General features: G+C 38.1%; 1 protein-coding gene across 1 annotated transcript in view; it reads right to left on the reverse strand.

Moving 5' to 3' along the window:
• The window catches only part of INPP4B (inositol polyphosphate-4-phosphatase type II B), a 601,242-nt gene that overhangs the window by 82,138 nt on the left and 504,815 nt on the right, over positions 1-14,289 (reverse strand). The window contains exon 16 of the mRNA XM_042781432.1: positions 528-687. Within this exon, the coding sequence (XP_042637366.1) occupies positions 528-687 (160 nt within the window). The remainder of the gene's footprint in view (positions 1-527; positions 688-14,289) is intronic.

Genomic DNA, 14,289 nt, shown 5'->3' on the forward strand with positions numbered 1-14,289 from the left:
GTTATTGAAATAATATAAAAGCACTTTCCTCAGAGTCGAACTCTCTTATGTATTTTTGAGAAAATTCACAAAAATATTCCTCAGAATACAGTCAAAACATTCTATCATCTTGTATTCTGTTCAGAGGCTATTTTGAGTTATTGTGTTCTGATATCCCTCAAGGTTTCCAAAGGTTAAGGGCAGATACCTGTTTTCTTTCCTAACAAAATTTGGGGGAACTTTGTAAAAGCAAATTAAAGCATGTCAGACCTCTTTAAAAAAAAAAGAAAAACCACTTCTCTTCTTTCAAGAAAGTTTTTATGTAGCAATAGGAAAAAAAAAAAAGAGCATTTCAAACAGTTCTGAAAACACAACTGAAACACAATTTGATAAATAGCCTTCCATCATCCAAGCCAGAGGAGCGGAAAAGCATTCTATCAGCACTTTCATCAAAGGCACTATTGACTCCTCTTTTTCTATCTCACTTTACCATGCATGATCTTTCATTTTATTTACTCAATCATGATTGAGAGAAAATAGTTTCTTACCTCTTGGGTGAGATATGATGGAGTTTGCTTGAGAAGGGTCCTTTTCTTCATCTTTGTTGCTGCCGCCACTGCCTTCACTACAACCATCTCCTTCAATTAGTCTATCCACCATGGCAATAATGCAGTTCAGGCTCTTCCCCACACTGGCCCACACCCTATCCTGAAAAGAGCATCAGTATCACTATACAGTTTTCTTGCAAAAACAAGATAGGGCAAAATCTGATGAATTCACTCTAGACAAGCAATTGAAAGAATAGCTGAGTGAATGTAGATTAAAAGAATAGATATGGAATTCCCACTAATTTGACCAGACTGTGGATACAGACTACATTAATTTTCTTTTAATAAAGCAAAGATTAAGTTTGGTAAATCCCTTTATTCAGTACATTATTTTCATTCTGTCTTTGAGAAAAGGTCAACATTTCACATAATATTAATCCATTATTAAACACAAATTAGGAACTCTGGTGGCATAGTGCCTGATGCATTTGACTACTAACCAGAAGGCTGGCAGTTCAAACCCACTAGCCACTCCTTGGAAGGAAGATTGGGCAATCTACTTTCGTAGTGATACTATCTCAGAAACCCAAGGAGGGGTCACTATGAGCTGGATCCAACTTGATAGCAGTGAGTTTGCTTTTTGGAGTTTAAACACAAATTATGACCATTTTAATTGGAGACATCTATTTTCCTTCTCTTAGTAAGAAAGCAGAGAAACACTAATATTTTTAAAGAATGACCACCACTTGAATTAGAAATTCTTAAAGTATGGTCTTCAGACCACCACTATAAGAATCACCTAGCGTATTAAAATACGGATTCCTGGATCCCATCATGTCAATCAGGACCACCACAACCAAAACCAAACCAAACACACTGCCTTTGAGTCAAATCCGACTCACAGCGACTCCTCCTTGGGTTTCTGAGGCAGTATCATTACGGAAGTAGATTGCCCCATCTTCCTTCCGAGGAGTGGCTGGTAGGTTTGAACCGCCAGCCTTCTGGTCAGCAGTTAAGTGCTTTTGGCACTACGCTACCAGAGCTCCCTTTTGAGACAGTATCACTACGGAAGTAGATCGCCTAATCATCTTTCTGATGAGTGGCTGGTGGGTTGAACCACCAGCCCTCTGGTTAGCAGTCAAATGTCTTAGGCACTATGCCACTAGAGCTCCTCCACCATGGAGAACCAAAAATCAGAAATCAAATGGTTGCTATTGATTACAACTCATGACAACCCCATGTGTTTCAGAATAGAAATGAGTGCTTTAGGGTTTCCTTGGCTGTAATCTCTATGATAGTAGATTATCAGGTCTTTCTTCCATAGTGCCACTGGGTCGGTTGGAACCACTAGACTTTTGGTAAGCAGCTTATGGCAAACCATTTGTGCCACCCAGAGATTTTTAACTTTGAAGGAGGGTCTATAATTGAAATCTTAGTAATCTCCTCAGATGCTCCTGACCACACTGTCTGAGGATATCTACTTAATATTACATAGTACACTGAACTGTATAATATAATTTGGGATCATTTATTTCCTAAGAAGCAGCTGCTACCACTAAGCAGGCTTCTTTGCAGGGCTTCAAACTGTTCATTCTGGTTCAACTCCTGCTGAGAATTTGCTTTTCCACCCTAGATATACTGAATCAGAATCTATGTTTTAACATCTTCAGGTGATTCTTCCCATTCCAGATATACTGAATCAGACTAGGGTGAAAATGAAATTGTCAGCAGGCGGTTGAACCAGAATTAATCAGTTCAAACCCTGCTTCTTTGTCACTAATCTTTCCACCTCTGAGTAGTTCCCATTTTTGTTTAGGGCAATGCATGAAGCCAAATTACTTGATTCATACAAATTATTATTAATGTTTTAAAATATAAATTTAAACTATAGTTAAAATGATGGCAGCCTGCCACCTTTTGCTTCCCTTCTTTCTCGTCTTCCTATATCATTTAAATAGTCACTGACTCCCCACCTCTTCCTCTAGGCACAAGGATCAAAAAGGGTTTATTGTGTTTTCATCTATCTTGCCATAAACAATCTTTCAGTAGGTCCTTTTTCACTAATAAAGCTATTTTAGGTAACTATAGTATCATTTAAGGAGTTCTGATGGTGTAGTGGTGAAGGCATTTGGCTGCTAACCAGAAGGTCAGTGGTTTGAACCCACTAGTCACTCTGCAGAAGAAAGATGAGACAGTCGGCTTCTGTAAAGATTTACAGCCTTGGGAACCCAATGGGAGATGCTGTGAATTGGAATCAACTTGATGGTAGTGAGTGTGATTTTTGGAGAGTACCACTTAATGCAAAGGTAATACTAAATTATAGCATTTTTTAGTAGTTAATATATATTTTCCATAAATTAATAAATAAATATCTATACATACATATGGGAGCTCTGGTGGTGCAGTGCCTAAGACATTTAACTGCTAACAGGAGGCTGGTGGTTCCAACCCACCAGCCACTCCTTGGAAGGAAGGTTGGGCAATCTACTTCCGTAGTGATATTTCCTTGGAAACCCAAGGAGGGGTTGCTTTGAGTCGGATCTGATTTGACGGCAGTGAGTTGTACATACATACATACATATATTTCTAGATTAATTTTACTTGTTGCTAAACATGAACTACTTTTAGGTATTTTATCTACCTAAAGTCTCAGGAGAAAGTATAGTTAAATTTAGATTATTTGCTAGTTTTTTTTTTTTTTTTAAAGTTAAGTTAGTTGAAATAATTCAACCATATTAAAACAAAAGTGTAGCAGGCAAACATGGATACATCTTAGCTGAGAGGGGAATAGGGATCAGTAGAAATGCAATACAGGTAGACCCCAAGTTATGAACAAGATCTGTTTGTAAGCATATCTGTAAATTTAATTTGGATGTAAGTCTGAAAAAGGGCATACAGTTCTTACTTAGCCTTACGTTAGTGCAAGAAGGAGACCTGGTGACAGTGGTTAAGGTATTTGGTTGCTAACGAAAAGGTCAGCAGTTTGAACTCACTAGTTGCTACGCAGGAGAAAGACAAGGCAGTCTGCTTCCATAAAGATTTATAGCCTCGGAAACCCTATGTCCTGTAGGGTCACTATGAGTTGGAATCGACTCAACGGCAGTGGGTGAGTTAATGCAAGAAAAGGCTCAATGCCTTTTCAATGATTTGAAACCTGCACTTGCAGCAAGTGAAGGTGATTGTGATGAAGAATTTTATTGCCAGTAGGGACTGGTTCAATTGTTTCAAAGTGAGGGCACAAAGTTATATAACATTTAAGGGCAAGTGTGAGTTATCCATGTCTAAAGTTAGTAACCCGGAGATTGTCTGTACATTTGAATTAGAAAAGGTAGGTTTGAGGTATGAGGACATTGGTGATTCAATGGAAGAATTCTTGCCTTCTAGGCAGGAGACCCAGTTTAGATTCCTGACCACTATGTTTCATGCACTGCCACCAACCATCTGTCAGTGGAGGCTTGCATATTGTTATGATGCTGAATAATTTCTGCAGAGCTAAGACTAAGATTGACTAGGAAGAAAGGCCTAGAAATCTACTTCTGCAATCAGTTAAAACCTTATGGACTACACTTGTCCAATTTGCCATGGATCGTGAAGATGGTGCAATACCAAGCAGTATTTCTTTCCATTGTATTTGGGGTCATCATGAGTAGATGGCCAACTCTATAGCATCTAACAATAACAACAGGTGTGAGGTCTAGTTATGAGACATGCTACCCACGTGACTGAAAAAGCACATCTCTGGGAAGGTGCAGTTGTTTCAGCTACAAATTGGAATGAGAAGTGCTGTCCTACCTACCTCATCATGCTGCAGTGCAAGCCCAGTGACATGATTTCTGTGACAGTCCTTGGTAAAACTACAATTTGGCAAAATCACAGTCAATCCTTGCCGGCTTTCCTAAATGAATCAAGCTTGATTTTCATCATCTTGTAATCTTAAGTGTGAAGTATGCTATTAATCACACATAATCATAAAAATCTTTCTCTCAAAGACAGGTCTTTCCCCCTAAAGATTAAAAAAAAAAAAAAAAACTTCCCCTCTAAAGAAATCAATACACCAATCACATCTGCAGATTACATCATCCTCTGCTTCTTACTTGAGAAAATGAGGTGGCAGCACCTCTGAGTCACGAGGGAGAAAAACTAAGGAAGCTCACTTCTTCTAGGCAGAAATGCAGGAGAAAGGTAAGGAAGTTGAATGTTCTCACATCACTTCTATGAGGATTTGGTAAGGAGCTTACATTCCAGACCACAGTAACAAACTTAATGCCCTTCATTCTGGCTCTACCTTAACCACCATCACCAACTGTGCCTTTATGTTTATTAAAAAAAAAAAAAAAAGTGGAAGCTAAAACTGGCAATAAACTCTGCTACTGAGAAGAAAAGGGGAAGGGACTCCTCTCAATTTTCCAGATTAACTGTGTGCATGAGTCTGCATCTCTCTTCATGTGTCTGTGTTGAAAGGAACTTTATATTTTGATTAAAGATCAAGTAGTTTTGCATGCTGGATTTCTTTTTTTTTTTTCATGCAAAGGAAGATAAAGGATGAATCAACTGCTTTCATTCATGTTTCTAGAAAGCCTGAACAGAAGGGTATTTAAAAGGATAATTTGACATTCACACCTATATATTGTTCTTCCCTTTCAGATACCTCAGGTTATAGAATTCCACTAATTATAAAAGTAACATTTGCAGCCAGTACAGAGATCTTTATTAGCCTACAGTAGTGACACATATTCATTTTCTAAGACCAATAACTATATAATAAAGAGTTATATGGTAAATAGTAGAAAACTATTTAAGTATTAAGTGCTTAGAGACATGAGGATTTTTTTTTTTGGGAGTGAGGGAGTGAGTAGAATTTCATATGTAATAGTAATATATCATTCATTCATAATGAAATATTTTATAGAAGGCATATTCAGCTACAAACTCCAAACGAACCTTTTCTATGCTTTATCTTTTTTAGAGAACAGATCCTGTCTAGCTAGTGGTGAGAGACTTTTGTGTCCTGTGGCCATTGCTTCATTCTCAGTCTTCCAGTATTCTATACACCATTATTATGGCATTTATAGAGTATACTGAAGTTATTAATTCCTACCTCTGTCTCCAATACTAGGCTGTGAGTCAGTACATCCACAGGGCCTGACACTAAATAACTGTTTTTGGAAGAAAGGAAAGAAAGAAGGCAGAAATAGGAGGGAGACAGAAAGAGGAGATGACCCCATCCCAGTCATAGGGTGAGGGCTAGCATTTATATTGACCTGACAAGTGTTAACTCATTTAATTCTCAAGAACCAAGATATAAGGTTCACATTATTGATCCAATTTTTAGAGATGAGGATATAATAGGTAAGAGAAGTTAAATGACATTCAATATTAAAATCCTATAACTGGACTAGAAATTCTGGTCAGTCTGGTAACAAAGACATGACACTTCCTCTATTATTTTCTTAGAATTGTGGTACAGAGTAGGAATTGTCTTAGGGATATTATCAGTATTCTAGAGACAGGACAGACAGAAGTTTAGTAGAGGGAGTCCAGGATTATAGTGTTTGGGTTCTCTAGTTCTGCTCTAACAGAAAATACCATAAATGTATGGCTTTCACAAAAAGGAATTTGTTCTCTCCCAGTTTAGGAGGCTAGAAGTCCAAGATCAAAGTGCCAGCTCTAGGAGATTGGTAAAAGCCCCTCAATCTTGTGCTTTACCTCTGCGTCTTGCTCCTGGTCCACTGAAGCTGGAGGCTTATCCTAACTCAGACAACTGCTGGCTCTTGAGCCTTGTACATCCAAGGTCAGCAAGTAAAAAGGCACAGTCCCAAGATTATTAAAGAACATGGCAGGCCACAAATTCAAGTTCATAAACAGTCCAAAGATTGGCAGACAACATGGCAGTCCATTGAGATGAAAACTTGGCCAAATGCAGGATCCAGATGTGCTAAAACTTGAGACCTTTCTCAAAGTGTCTTCTTATATACTAGAACCAGACCACATCACTAAGGCAGCTGCTCAGCTGCTCACAGTTAATTCCACCATGGAATTAATTACCAGTCTCACCATGGAGAATAACTACATCTAAGTGTCCAGCCATTCGAAACCAGGCCCAGTCAAGTTAATATATAACCTTAACTATCATAGTTAGGTAGAGGCATAATCAGTTTTTCTGAGACTTAAATATGAATACAATGGCAAATCCTAGACCAGGAGATGATTCTAAAAAATGCACAAGTTGGTCATATGTCCTCTTAAGCCTGCAATTAAGAGTGTCATACAAGTAGGGAAGAAGCAGTCACTTGACTAACTGTCCAGTCATCTTGAGAATGAGAACATAAATGACCAACATAATAGAAGGCAGTGTCAGGAATAAGGTACAAAATCCATTCATGTGCCTGAGATACAAAGCAGAGAGTGAGTTACTGGGAGAAACTCAATTATTTTGAAACTGAGATCCTAAAGACGAATCAGCAATATTCCTGAAGATAACACTTGACCAAGAAATACTGAATACTTGAGGTCTCTCTTAAACTATCCACTTTCAATTATATTTCTGTGAAAACATGTACAGGGAAGGAAAACCAGCAAAAGTAGAGCCCTTTTCTGAGGATTTTTACTGACTAAACAAGTCCACATGGTAAATATATTTTGCTTAGAATGTTCTTATGGCTGGGACCTACTGCACTTTCTTTCCGAGTAAAACCACACAATTAGTTTCAGATTGCCCCCATGGTAAGGAAAGGGTGATTTGTAAGATATAGAAGCAAATATATATGACTACAGGAGATCTGGTGCTGTGGTGTAGTGCATAAGGCATTTGACTGCTAGCCACAAGGCTGGCAATTCAAACCCACCAGCCACTCTTTGGAAGGAAGATTGGGCAATCTACTTCCATAATGATAACCTCCTCAGAAACCCAAGGAGGGGTTGCTATGAGTTGGATCTGACTTGACAACAGTGAGTTTGGTTTTTTTACAGTATGTGCACCTTCCAGAATCTTCTCAGGCCAAGGAAAGACCCCCAGACCCCATTTAGCTCCACAGCCACAAAGCAAAAAAAAAAAGCTCAGTCCCATCAAGCCAATTCAAACTCATAGCGACCCCCATCAGGTTTCCAAGGCTGTACATCTTTATGGAGGCATACTGCCTCATCTTTCTTCCATGGAGCAGGTGGTGAGTTTGACACTGACCTTCTGGTTAGCAGCCAAATGCCTTAACTACTACACCACCATAGCTCCTTCTATGGCCACAAGGAAATGTTAATGAAAAACAACCTACTAGAGAAAACAAAGGTAGCTGGGCTTGCATTCCCAAAGTAGTAACTATTATTCTGTTACCTCTATGGCTGTAAGAAGGAAGCAATAGAAAAATTGATGAGTTAAAGCCTAGTCTTTATTAAATGGAGACTAATTGGTGTCCTTGTATATAAGAGATTCTTCACAACAACCCTACTTCTTGGAGATGAAGTATCTATAAACTTTTGCTGATATTGAGGGCACCCATCCAGTGAGAAAATAGCACAAATATTTATTCTATTTTGAGTCAGGTGCTGACTTTAGGACTTATTTATTTCTGGGTTAGGACCTAAGCTAAAACTCAGCTCAAGATCAGAGGCAGTAAGTGTATAAGTTTGATGGATGCAGCAGTGAGTAGCAGCAAGTGAGACATTACACCTGGTAGAGTGAGCCATGAAGGTAGGGGCATGGTGCTAACTCAGCATGCTGTATGTTTATGAGCTTAGTAGATCAGAGAAATCCTGATGGCTTTGGAGCAGCACTTAAAAAAAAAAAAAAATCAGCACTACTTAGCCAATCGACTTTTTTAAGGCCAAGTTTTAGTCAGCAAAAATGTGAAGATTAAACCTAAGGTGATGTAAAGATCCAGAATAGCTTTGCCATATCAATATTTCCAGGCACAATTTCCTACTTGCCATTACCAATTTCTGAGGACTTTGATTAGAACCAGTCAGTGAGTCAATAAGGCCAATCCTGTCTTTAAAAGAAGAAGCTTCATTTTATCCTTGTATTGATGGAAAGCAATTCTCACTATTCTGGCCACCTTCTTCATCACTGTGAGCCTTTGCTCTTCAATAGTGATAGATTCTAATTTTCCCAGACTATTAGGTAAAAAGCGTTTCCGTCTTAAAATATTCTGAAGCATAACTGGCTCATGTATGTTTCAAGCTATATAACATGCATACCTGTACACAAACACATATCAAGCCCACTAAAGAGAGCCAAAGACATGACATCTATCATGATTGGATTAAATTCCCCAACTTTTGTATACCATTGACTCTCTGGTTTTACTTGTGTAAAAATGCCTTAATTTTTTTTTTTTTTTTCTGTCCTGCATTTCCTCAATTTGAACGTTGGTCCTCTGGTGTCCCATGGTTTATTGCTCTAAGGGATGTATTACCATAGAGTATGTGGGTGTGTCATCCTGGGTTGAGTAGTCTGCGTGTATATCTTGTTAACTATTGGGCTGAGAGCCCGCCCCTGGGGGTTCATTTTATTCCAGGCACAGAATGTTTCCAGGGCCAAATATTGGGAGTCTCACCAGATTTCATCTGACCAGTAATTCTGATCATTATTGAGTTTTTGGATTTTGTTCCAAGTTTTCCCTCCCACTCTATCCAAGATCTCCAGATGTAATCCTTTCCTGAGTGGTTGGCATTGGTAGCCAGGCACCATCCAGCTCTTCTGGTCTCGAGGGCCATCATGTCTTAGGGCTGATTGCTTCTAAATGCCCTTGTTTTTTTTTTGTGTGTGTGTGTTCTTCTTCACTTCCGATGCTAGGAGACCATTAGCTGCATCTTAGATGGCTGCTTGAAAGCTTTTAAGACCCCAGTAGCTACTCACCAATGTAGGATGTGGAGCAATGCTTTTGTATATTTTGTTGTGCCAATTGAGTCTGGTGTCCCCCAGTACTATGGTCCTGAGACAGTAGATCTATTGGATCTCTCTCCCATAGTGTCTGGTTGTCTGTGAGGGATTACTCTGTGTCTGTCTTCTATTGTTTATGTAAGCAGGTATTTTGTATCACTGGTGTCTGTGCAAGATTAGCCTCAGCTCAATCTATCCTTGGGCCTAGAGCATACTTCTGTTCACAGAGCCCGTCTGATCATTTCAGGTGTTTATGTGTTTATCTGTATAACTTTTGTTTCCCACTGGCTCTCTGGCTTTACTCATGTAAAAAATCCTGTCCTTAATTTCTTATTAACCATATTCAGTTCAAGGAAGTCAATTTTGCTGAAACCCTGAAATCCCAAACCTAGTCACACAAATAGTTTCAGATACTCAGCCATGCTTCTCCAGTATGAGTTCCTCATATTTCCTTGGTTTATATCTTGCCCATTCCTACATTATAAACTATCACACAGTTGAGTCTATACATGAATGCCGCACTCATCTTCATTGATCACCATGCTCATTTATCACCACTCTGACCAAAAGCAGACATAATTCTGCAGCAAGTATAAATTCTTTTCTCAGCCTGGAGGCACCTCTATATTCAGGCCCATTCAGAGAACTCTACTTATTTCTCCTTAGTCTTCAAAATGAAACATTTATCCAAGTCAGTGTCCTTTTTGTTCCAGTAATATACTGTTAATTAATTAGCTCCACAAATAGTTATTGAACATCTGCTATATGCCTGCCCATTGGTAAACATCAGATATACGAAGGAAATCGTGGAAGAATTATATTTCTGCCTTGACATATTGTGTTTTTATGCCTTGAATGTCTTCTCCCTTTTCTTCCATCAATCTGAAGCCTTGCCAGCTCAAATCTCACCGTTATCGAGAATTGCTCATGCTACTGCCTCTGTATAACACACTGTTTTTTTTTTTTTCCTAATAGATGTGGTCTCTGTGAGGGAATGACTAATGTTAAATCATCCTTGTATTGCTGGGTCCTAGTATACATCAAGTAATAGATAAATTAAAAGAAAAAAAGAGGTAGGAAGGAAGGAAAGAATAAAGGAAAAGACTTCTCCATTGTCCCCAGCCTTCATGTAGCTCCTTCCTCTGAATCTTTGTAACAGTTTTAATGTGTACCACAAAATGCCTTAATTATGGGGATACCTTCTAATACTTCTGTCTGCTTTATGAGTACTAGCCATCTGTCTTGAACTAGATGATGAGACTGTTAAGGTCAGGTTCCATATTTTATACTTAATTTGTTTTCCCCCAATGCCTAAAACACTGCTATGTCTATTGATGCTTATAAAACATCTGTTGATTGACTTCCAACTATAAGAAGTTATAATTACAGGCCTCTTCAAATTGATGTTGGAATGAACCTCATTCTGAATGGCTGAGTTCACCCTAATAAATGCCATATCATACTAAAGCCTTCAATTCATTGGACTTATTAGATAAAACATTTGTTTAATAAAAAAGTAGAAAAATTACACTGATTAACCAAAGCTTTTAATTTTACATTGATTGATTGAATGTTATACACACACCATTAAATAATTGAGTAACTGGTTAAGTAATACAAGATTATCAGTTAGTGTACTACATACAATGAGTTTCAAGGATGCATCTTAAATTGAATGTACTCTGACATATTAGGTTAATAGCCTGCCTGTACTTACTTCAGCATTTTCTTTGTCTAATCACTAGATTTTGGAGTTTCAAAAATTTCTATTTAAGAAGTAGTGTTTGATTCGTCACAATAGAACATAGTGACATTTGAAGATATTTGATTGAATGTAATCATAAATTCCTAAAGGGCGTGTGCAAATTTGCACATTTATTATACACTGGCACATCAAATTTTATCTGACATTGAACCAGGCAATTAAGGCTTAAGAAAATATATGAGGGAGACAATGGTATCCAATGTAAAACCACAGGAAAATCACCACTACATTAAAACACAGGAATAAAATCTCTGTTAAAAACATTGGTTTAAGTTGGAGGACAAAATGCTGATTTAGCAAACCTATTCATTCACATATTCCTTCATTAACAATGAAGGATATTTTGAACTAATCTATGTTAGGTGCTATAAAATAGGGGGCTGAAGGAGAAAGTATTAACTGTATGTGGGAAAATCTAGAAATTGTCAGGATTGCATGAATATGCATGTACATAAAGATCTCATTTGGGGTTTCTTTTCTTTAATAGAACATTTGTGCATTTTAATGGACAGTCATGAACTTTGCTTAATCACCTTTTTTGGACTTTAATATCAGATAGGTACTCAAAGCACATTTCTTCTGGGTGAAATGGACTAGAGAAGTTCATCTTTCATGAAAACACGTGATAGAACTCATGAGGGAAAACTGGCCTAATTTTCCCTGTCTTTGTCTGCCTTTTCTGATGGGGAGAGTGATGATTTTGAACATGCTCTTAATATTGTAAGCTTTAAAAAGCCAGATAATGTTACTCTGTGTGACTGTGGGATGAAAAAGAGAAAGTTGGGACTAGGAGGAAATAACTAGCCCTAGTTGCCATCGAGTTGCTTCCAACTCATTGTGACCTGATATGTGTCAGAGGAGAACTGTACTCTACAGGGTTTTCAAAGGCTGATATTTTTTGAAAATAGATTGTCAGGCCTTTCTTCCAAGGTGCTTCTGGTGGATTCAAATCTCCAATCTTTAGGTAAGCAGCTGAACATATTAACAGTTTGCACTACCCAGTAACTTCTGGAGGAAATAGTTGCTTTCAATTTGTACTTGCTGGGGAAAAGGAAAGAAAATATTTCTGTGTAACTAGGATACAATTCCTCCCCATTTGTAATCTCCATATAAATAATCAAACAAAGATAAAATTGTCCCCACTGGGCTTCGGGAGGTTTCAGGAGTCCTTAACTAATTGTGTTCTTAGCTTCTGTCATCTCTAATGTTCTATGTCCATTGCATGTCCATAGAAACACTTTCTATGTTTGAAGATATCTTGAGGATGACTTGCATAGTCACCTCAGACTCGATTAGGACATTGGTGAACAAGAACTAATGAAAAAACTACTGCTGTTGAGTCAATTTGACTCATAGCAACCCTATAGGACAGAGAGGAACTGCCACCACAGAGTTCCCAAGGCTATAAATCTTTTCAGAAGTAGACTGCTACAGAGCACTTGTTGGGTTTGAACTGCCAATCTTTCAATTAGCAGCTGAGCACTTGACCACTGCATCACCAGCACTTCTGAAGAGGTGGCCATAATGGACATTTTTGATTGGGAAAGTGAAATAAATTTTCAAAAGAATTCATATTAAAGAAGTGGAGGAAAAGGTATTGGGTACAATTCAGAGCAATGTTCAATTTAAATACACTATATTTCAAAATAAAGTGAAGAATTACATTTTGAAGGTAAACTTCAAAGCCATTAATTCACTCTATAAACACATACTGAGTACCTCCAATGTGCATGTGTTCAGCTAAACTGTCAGCATACAACAGTGAAAAAGACATTGCTTTTCCCTTAAAGGAGCTTACAGAGTTCATGAACACCTGGAGAAAACACACATATATATATATAAACAACTAATTATAATTCAGTCCTCACTGTTCCATGTGTTCATGGAATGTAAGAATAATGCTCTACTATTTAAAATGATTTGAAACTTAATGCATGAATCAGTAATGTGCAAATTTTGGGAGCTTTCCTACTTCAGTGGTAGAATTCTTATCTTCTGTTTAGGAGACCTGGGTTCTATTCTTGAAAATATATCTCTTGCATAGCAACCACCCCTCTGTCAGTGGAGGCTTACATGTTGCCGTGATGCTGAACAGGTTTCAGCAGAGCTTCCAGATGAAGATGAGCTAAGAAGAAAGGCCTGACAGTCTACTTCTCAAAAATTAGCTAGTGAAAACTGTGAATCTCAACTGTCTGATCATATTGTGCATGGGATCATCATGAGTTGGGAGCCAACTTGAGAGACACCAACAATAACAACAAATAACATGTACAAAGTGAACTATAAGACAAAGAGAAACAAGTGATTAATGTAGGCTGGAGGTTACTTGTCAGTTATGCCTTATAGCAGAGGCCAGCAAACTTTTTCTGTAAAGGGTATATAGTTAATATTTTAGGCTTTGTATGCCATATGGTCTCTTTTTCAACTAATCATTTCTGTCATTGTACCACAAAAGTTGTTGCTGTTGTTGTTATTTGCCGTCCAGTCGGACCTGACTCATAGCGACCCCTCCTTGGGTTTCTGAGGCAGTATCACCATGGAAGTAGATTGCCCCATCTTCCTTCCGAGGAGTGGCTGGTGGGTTTGAACCACTAGCCTTCTGGTTAGCAGTCAAGTGCCTTAGGCACTATGTACCAGAGCTCCCACTACAAAAGTAGCCATAGCTAATATCTAATGAATAAGCATTACTATGTTTCAATAAAACTTTATTATGGACAAGGAAAGTTGAATTTCACCTAATTTTATGTGTCACAAAATATTATTCTTCATTTGATTTTTCCAACCACTAAATTTTTTTAAAAAAACAGAAAAAAGGGAGGCTGAGCCTGCTTATGCATAACTGAACACCTCACAGGATTTATTTCCTTGGTTTGGGGATATAAGTTCATGGTTTTGCAGGACATCCCAATGAATTTGTATAATATACTTCTGTTTCTAGCTCCTAGTCCACTGCATAGTAACTGGTATCTTAAAACCCAGAAAGTGGCCCTACAAGGTATAAACATTGGTCTTCATTCACCTGAAGCAACAGAGGAAGAATGTTGTTGTTGTTGTTGTTATGTGCCGTCGAGTCAGCCCTGACTCATAGCGACCCCTCCTTGGGTTTCCGAGGCAGTATCACT

This window comes from Orycteropus afer, unplaced genomic scaffold, assembly GCF_000298275.1.
Source record: "Orycteropus afer afer isolate SDZICR_OR568_19922 unplaced genomic scaffold, OryAfe1.0 scaffold00120, whole genome shotgun sequence".
NCBI lineage: Eukaryota > Metazoa > Chordata > Mammalia > Tubulidentata > Orycteropodidae > Orycteropus > Orycteropus afer.